Below are 8,412 nucleotides of genomic sequence, written 5' to 3'. Positions count from 1 at the left end.
AGAAATTATAAAACTAACATCGGATTATTTTCCCCTCTGCCAAGAATCCTCAGAACAGTGAACGAAATCTCACTAAACGGTACTGTCGATGTGTTCCTATAGTAAGGGCAGGCATTTAAGAAGCAAACGGTGTTGTCTCTCCTGACTCGCGATGTCCCACATTTGTTAATTATGCACTTTGTTCATTTAAGTTAATTTTATGAATGTTTAGATTAAGTATTATTCATAAATGCCAATCTATTAGGGCTTACTTAAGCCTTTTGATTGGCTTAAAAAAAGTATGATCGCTCAAATGCTTAGCACGTCGATAGTTATTTGTGATAGCTCCGATATGTATAAACATATCGGAAACCGAAGAATTCGCCCAATGTAACACTCACTCAAACAACAACAAAAAAAACTATTCGTATTCCAAAGCACGTAAGGACATTAAATTATCAAGACAGTATTGTCTAGGTAAAGTCCTAACACATATTCTAAGATGACGTTTTTATTTTATTAGTATTAAAATTAAAAGAATATTCAAATATTTGTAGTTTATGCTATAATTCTGCAAGAAAGGAAGCTTCAATCAAAGAAAATGAAATTGGTTGGTTTTTTAAAAAAAGTGTGAGAATTTAATTTAGTACCGACGAACTGGCCAGTTTGTATTTATTATAAAAAAATCATCATTTATATCAAAAGATCATTATTTATTTTGTAAATGAATTTAAACTGTATTTATTATATATTTATAATTTATTTTAAATATATACGATATGATGTATTCTTCTTCTTATGGTTCCTCTCCCCGATGGAGGTTGGAAAATCATCGTTGCGATTCTTACTTTGTCGGCAGCTGCCCTGAACAAGAACTGAGTGCTGCAATGGAACCAGTCGCGCAAGTTCTTAAGCCAAGAGATGCGCCTTTTACCTGCACTGCGTGAAGACGCATGAATGAAGTTCAATCCTTCCCCGTAGAATGATTTGTAAAATTTTATATTTTTCGCCTCTCATCACATGCCCAAAGTACTCAAGTTTTATTTTCTTTATGGTCTTCAGTACCTCTTTATCTTGTTCCATCCGTCTGTATGGTTGTATTAAATAAATATTTTAGATTGTTCTTAGAATTTTGACACGGAACCTAATCTTATATCTTTTATTATATTTGTGTTCATTTTACGCCGATTTTTTTACGCCGGTGTCTCTCGGAACGAAACCCCGGCGTAAAACGACGTTTACCTGTAATTGTGTTACAAAATATCTCATATTTCCAGCATCGTTTCCAAAGGTAGTTTTACCACAGTCTTTTGAGAGTTAAATACACTTAAAAAAATTGTAAATGGTTGATCACAACTACATACTTAATATAAAATTTATTTAAATCTAAAACTGGTAAAACAAAAGTGGTCTGTCAGATGAGGTCATGAGCCGATCAACCGCGATGTGAATAGACGTATTTTCTAGATATTACTCGTTCTCGAATCTCTTGGCCATGACTGCCTGTCTCTTCATGTCCCTGCCCCGGAGCATCCAGCCCTGGCCGGGGGAGCGGTGCGCGGCCTGCAGCGGCTCGTCATCCGCGCTCATCAACTGCGCCAGGAACATGCGGCGAGGGCGCGTCGTCAGATTTAGGTAGCTGCCGTGGATCAGGAGATACGAGAACACCACTACTTCCCCGCGCTTAGCGGAGATCGGACTGGCCTTCTCGAGGGGAAACTTTGTCTAAAACACAAATGAGGAAGTTCCAAATGATTTATTTATACATATGAAGATTACAAAATATTAAATCCTAATTCATACATATAATATAAAATGCCAACAAAATTAGATATATTTATATCTACCTGGGACTCTCAATGAATATTAGCAAAACTAAGCTTATGATCATTGATCGAGCTAATAAAATAGCTCCATTATCCTTATAGCGCAACTTAGAAAGAGTCGACAATTTATTTTATCTAGGTTCTCATTAGCTATGGTGGTGGGTGTGAAGGTGAAATACGGCGACGTATAGGTATTGCCAAAAGTGCTATGAGTGAAGAGGTGAAGGTTTGGAAGAATAGCAGTATAACCATTAACACCAAAAAGAGACTGGTAAAGGCCTCGGTTTTCTCAGTGTTCATGTACGGTGTGGAGTGTTGTACACTGGGGAAATCTGAAAAAAAATCGAAGCTTTCGAAATGTGGTGTTGGCGGCAAATGCTGCAGATTCCGTGGACGGCCAGACGTACGAATGCATCTATACTCTAGGAACTGGGCATAGAAGAAAGACACTTGCGAGAAAAGAATCCTGCAGTTCTTTGGACATATTTCCAGGGGGAACTCTGATAGTTTGAAGAAAACTATCCTTCTGGAAAATGACCAAAGAACAGGGTCGCGTGGACGTCAACCGACAAGATGGAGCGGCACAGTCACTAAACTATCAGAATCATCACTGACGAATGCATAGGCATTCGTCAGTCTATAGAGATGAGCGCAAGACCGTTCCAGGTGGAGTGAGACTATCCACAGACGAGCCATGTCTGGAGTCAGGCGTAATCACCATCCTCAGACATGAGCACGGATTGAAGACAAAATTTAACCGATAACAATATTGATTTTTTTAAATAACACATAGGTACATATAAAATCTTGAGGAAATATTAAAAAAGCAAGAGGATCTTGCATTAAAAAATTACCTCAGAGACGTGAAAAATATCAATGTCCAAAGTAGTATTGTTCAACATAGAGGTAGCCCTTGCAAGAGGTGTAACCATTGGCAAGTTGGTTATGTGTATTGGAATGTGGAACAGTCTATGTTGATCCTGTCTAAGGTCATAAAAACTAATGTTCTGCATATTCAGAGTTATCGACAATACCGCGCAGCAAACTTCGGTGTTTGTTGAGGAACGGACGAAATGCGTAGAAAATGAGAAATTAGAGAGTGACTATTTGAAGAGAAGGTGGCACAACTCCACTAATCTGCTAAATTCTTGGGGGGAGGTGATGGAACTTTGCTGGCAAGCTAGTGGTCAACTGACGCTGGCACAGCTTGTGCATAGTATGTGCTGAGTTAGTGGTCTGGGTGAGCACTAACAAATCTCGGTTGAAAATGTTTGAGAAACACTTCACTAGCTTGGTACTGTTATCGGTTAAATGACTTGGGAGGCGATCTCACACAAGATTTTTTCCATGCAAAGCTACTCAGGAGATTTGGAAATTTTGTGACCTTTATGGATTGATAGGGAAAAATATAAGGAGCAATACAAGCAGTTGATCTGCACAATGTTTTTTTTGAAAATACTATTCTATTTGACCAAGTCAATGAACATTTTTTTTAATTTCACTTTATATTATACAAGATTTACATTTATAAAATTAACCTAAAAATTATACAGCATATTCAGTAGAAAGTTTAAATAATAAAACATTCTACAGTAATACAACAAGAAAATCATGAGTACTGTTTCATACAGCTGGGCAAAGTGAACAATAAACTGTGTATACTATGAAATGCATAAATAAATAAATATAATTACCATTCTCCATCTTTGAAAAAGTTCAAAAGGTTTGTTCTATAGGAACAATACCCTACACTAAATATATCGGATACGTGGGAATAACTATTGCCGAGTTCATGAAGTCTGTTTAATACGGCATTACAAGTATACACTGTCCGTGAATTGTTGCTACAAAACGGTGGCATCTGTCTAGTCTTTATGTTAAAAATATAGAACACCTCATTTATCATACCATGTATGGCGTATTATTTATATTAAAATACAGGACTGCTAAAAGGGTTGTCGAAAAACAGAACGTGCTGTAAAATACAAGACAATAGGGAAAGATTTATTTTTTTACATTTTTAAAGTAATAAAGGTCTATGATATACAGTCCAGTAAAAATAATATTATTTGCTTATTATTAGTAGCATAAAAAATACTAATTTGTAATTTTGAATTCCCGCAAAAACAGTGATTCCATTGGCCGCGCCCCTAATACGTCACGATTCATGTTTATTTGTTCCTGCCATTGAAATTTGTGTAGAAGAATATCACGAATCTTGACGTTACAACAACCAACACGTCGCGTTTTTCTACGAACGTATTTTCTTGAAATCTTTTTTTTACATTTATGGATGAAAACATTTTTCCACAATATTGATTTTGAAAATAAAATAAAATAATCTAAATCCATTTTATATATTTTTATCGGTATTCGTAGTATGTGATATTTTCCAATTGCCAGTATTCAAATAGAGGCGGTGTGTCCCGGACGTTGAAGACAGTAAGTATAATATGAAGACAACAGGGTGATCCTTAAGGTGATCCTTACCTGATCCATGTAATGATAAGACTCCCCCTTCTCTACGACCCCTCTGTCCTCCTGCGGCCCCAACTCGTGCGAGCCCGGGTACACGGCCAGACCACCATTTTCTGGAGTGGTGTCGTCCAAGTGAACAAATGCCGCGACCATTGAATCGTTTTTGAACGGAAAGTAATGATAATCCTACAGCCAAACAGATAACTAAAACACTGCAAAACTTAAGTGAATTGAATTTTTCATTTTGATACCATGAATTGATTTTTATCCAAATAAACCTATTCATCAGAGTGGGCCTGGTATGAAGTTTTTTTATTTTTTTAGACATAAAAGTGAAAGGGGTCTAAAAAGTTACTTTTTGGATCACATTGAACGCAAAAATTATTTTTATAAATATTCCATACTACTTTTTGTTAATTATCTATATTGATAAAAAAAATGTTAATAAATACACAGCTTAAAGTTATAACCTTATCACATTACATATTCGAACACGTTTTAAAACTACTGAAATGCAAAAAATTTACACTCCGCGGAACTGATTCCATTGAGCGCCTGGCTAATATTGACGAAAACAATAGCTCATCAAAACAATGCTACCCATTTATTGCAAAAAAAAGCGCAACTCACGCCCTTAGATGCTTATTAAATAAGGTTTAATGCACGTTCTAAAATTTAATTGGACTGATTTTCTTACTTAAATACGAAATGACAGCCGGTTTAGCGCAAAAAAATGACTTTTTCGAAAACGTCAAGCTCGGGTTGAAGACCAAAAGTAGTATCAAATATTTTTTGCATTCCGAGTTATCCAAAAGGTAACTTTTCAAAATTTGGAAAAAAAATATCGGCCCACTACATGAATTTAGTATGCCAATATAAGTGCGAAATCTGAGTCCAGTGAACATAATATTTTACCTGGTGCATTAAATAAGGAGCACCATTTTCTGGCGGTTTAAAATGTGCTTTGGTGTGGTGTAGAGAAATATTCTTCGTTTCCATGATGTCCTCCAGAGCATCGAGAAGTCGGGCATTCATGAGGAGTTTTGAGAACACGCTGCTATGGAATTGTAAATTATGAATAGACTTGACCTGTAAGTAAAAATAACATTGATAAATGATGCATCAATCATGTTACAATCATTTTACTTCGAAAACCTACATCCATAAAATTAAGAATAGTCCATAAAAAGCGTAGAATCATATTTGAATATATATTACTGTGTCCAAAATCCCCCAACTTTGCCCAGCTTTCGCCGCGCGCATTCGTGAAGTCGCCGCGTAATGTTGTAAAAAATATAATCATAACACAAATGTAAGGTAAAAAAAAAGTAATCTGTTAATTTCTCTAAAATGTTATTTTGCACGCGAAAACATTTATTGACACAACAGAGTAGATAAGTAAAGGGTCATTTAATAAATTAATAATTATAATTGAATTAATGAACTTTGAACTTAAAACATAAAACGTAATATTTGATGTTTTAAAGATAATGTCGTTCAAATGTTCACCACGGCGTTGTTTAATCCGAGGTCCAATTTTCATTAGTTCTCTCATTAGATGAGCAAAGTAGGGTAAAAAAATTACTACCCTGGCAACACTCCAAAATGTCCATTTTGTTTTCTTCGACAATCTGACAGAAAAATAATTCAATTTTTAAGTAATGCATTTGCTACTAACACATAAATTTGCTAATTACGCATGAAATGTGATCCCACCCTGTTTCTTTAAGATCCCAGCAGTATTTCTACACTTTCGGGAGTTGCGTATGAGCGACGTCTACAAAGAAACTAATAGGTGAAAACGTAAAACAACTATTTTTTTAAGAGTAGGTCCAACATAAAGTGTATTTAACTGGCAATAATCAATATGTGTAGCTTGCTTTCCGTATACTCCACACTTCTCCTGACCTAAGTCTCATTGGTGGTGCCTTTATACAAAGAAAAATTGCTAGTTGCCAAATGACAAAAGTTGTCCTAGGACCTGTCTGTAATCTGGTAGCTTTGACATCTATATGCAAGAAGATAATAAAGTAGGTATTACATGTGCTTCATTAGGTTGAAGAAAAGAGGGAAATGACAGGATGAATTTGTCGAAACTATTCCGTAACCACTAACCGAAAATATTATTTTATAATAATTCATATTACAAAAAACCTTGAAAATTAATTTAAGAAACTGTCAGATTAAAAGGTCAGAACAAAATGACTACATAAACTGCTGGCAGAAAGCATAATTATTTTGAATAGATCGAGTTCTCTTTATTATTTCTTGGTAGATCTGAATTTTAAATTTTAATTAGGATGTTCAGTGTAATGGGAAATCGGATAAAAAAAAAGTTTTTTAAAAAACAACAGCTCTTGAAAATGTAATTGAAAAAATAATAAAAGTGTTTTTCATAAAAACGGACGTCAAAAATTCTTCCTAATTAATAAATCAACTACAGCGTTGGATAGATTTCTAGTTTCCAGAGAGCCAACTCACCCGCCAGGTCAACTCTTCGATGACAACTAGTCACTTCAAAATTATAAAACTTTAAAAAATACCAGCAATAAATCTGTTCTTTGTAGATCTTTTAATTACCATGATTGGTATGGAGAATGCTCTACCTCCAGAAGTTCAAATTTGTACAACCGAATCGCTTTTCAAAAAAAAATTTAAAACTTTTATTTGTGAAATCGTCTCCTGATTTGAAAAGTGAAACTTTTTAGAGGTAATTTTTAAAAATACAAACATAATGTGTATTACATGATTTTTTAAATTTGTCTGTAAGTAAATAGTAATTAAGAGTTAGCCTGTAGATAGACCTTTTTTAAATAAGTATAAAGTACAGCGCCCTTGAAGTGATTACTCGAAAACGGCGCTTTAAAAATTGTTGAAATTTATTATTATTATTCCATTTTGAGGAGTATTTTTTTGATGACACAATCTCATTGATGGGGAAACAGTAAAAAATTGACAGTTGTAGTTGTAAAGAGAAAAAAATCTTGCTTACTGAGTAGTTAATGTAGTTGGCTTGTTTCTTCATGTCGTTCCCCACCCATGCAGCTTCCATTCCATCATTACTCTTAGCTTTGAAAATTAAGTCGTACTCCTGACATATCTCATCCATTTCGGCGTCAGTAAAGATATCCGACAACTTAATAAAACCATTGTCTTTGTAAAACTTCTTCTGCTCTGGCGTTAAACGAGGCATCTTAAAGAGAATCACAATACAACTAAACACGATGACATGGAGAAGTGGAAAGTAGGTAATGATTTTTTTTAAATTATGTAATTAACGAAAAAAATAAATAAAGTTTACTATGGAAAATTCTACGGTTAGTGGTTAATTTAAATGGCTAAAATGTACCCTTTCTTTTCAAAATTCATAAGATTCGTATCCTTAGTGGTGGGGGTCAGTGCAATGAAAGCTCCTGACGTCACTGCGACCTGTGAAGATCTATTGTGACGGGTCCCCGTGAATAGTTCTCGCCCTCCAATCCCGGATATATCAAGAGCCTGGCTACTGTGTGAAAGTCAAGAGTTTATATTTTGCTAAATCTCCCCCTCCAAGCCCAAAATTGTAAAGTATCGGGCTATTAGGTAGGGGGCGAGCTCTTTAAAATCCTCAGGATTAACCAGTGGTCCCCCGAGGATGATGCTCTCAAAGTGGAACGGAAGATTTGTTAATGCCTGTCAATAGTCCGGCTTCTCCTGTAAGAATTTCCAGGTTTTACTATGGTAAAAAAAATAGAAGGAAAATACCTTTTGCAGTGAATATAAGCCTTTTACATAATAAGCGAGGCAAAAAATTTGCAACTCCTTTGATGAAAAAAAAAAACCTAAATCTAGAAGTTTCGGAAAGGTTCATTCTGATATTCTTCATATAATCTGTACATTCTTCTTTGTACAATTTGCAGTACCCTGTAAGGGCTTTAGTGATAACCATCACTTGATTTCGGTTGAGCTAAATTCACATGATAGTTAAAAAATAAAAAAGAAAGAGTCGCAAAAAATTAACTGCCATAACTGTCATTTAAAATATTTGTAACTTTAAAAACCCATTAGAGTTATATAAACATGATATGTTATAAGGTTAAGTCACGTTATGTCTTGCCTGGTCAATGTAGGTAGTCATCGTGTGGCTTTT

At 35.0% G+C, this 8,412-nt stretch overlaps 1 protein-coding gene across 1 annotated transcript; it reads right to left on the bottom strand.

The window, feature by feature from the left end:
• Window positions 1-1,344: 1,344 nt before the first annotated feature.
• On the bottom strand, window positions 1,345-7,476 carry LOC148282618 (uncharacterized). Its single transcript, XM_088224798.1, has 4 exons — window positions 7,276-7,476; window positions 5,199-5,372; window positions 4,296-4,469; window positions 1,345-1,704 (listed from the first exon to the last, which is right to left on the bottom strand). The coding sequence occupies exons 1-4, from the start codon at window positions 7,474-7,476 to the stop codon at window positions 1,450-1,452; spliced, it is 804 nt and encodes a 267-aa protein (XP_088080924.1). The 3' UTR covers window positions 1,345-1,449.
• Window positions 7,477-8,412: the final 936 nt, after the last annotated feature.

Source organism: Micrasema longulum, unplaced genomic scaffold (assembly GCF_059751315.1).
Source record: "Micrasema longulum isolate JH-2025_06_02 unplaced genomic scaffold, ASM5975131v1 h1tg000309l, whole genome shotgun sequence".
NCBI lineage: Eukaryota > Metazoa > Arthropoda > Insecta > Trichoptera > Brachycentridae > Micrasema > Micrasema longulum.
Note: the sequence above shows the minus strand (reverse complement) of the source record. Positions and strands in the feature narration are given on the sequence as shown.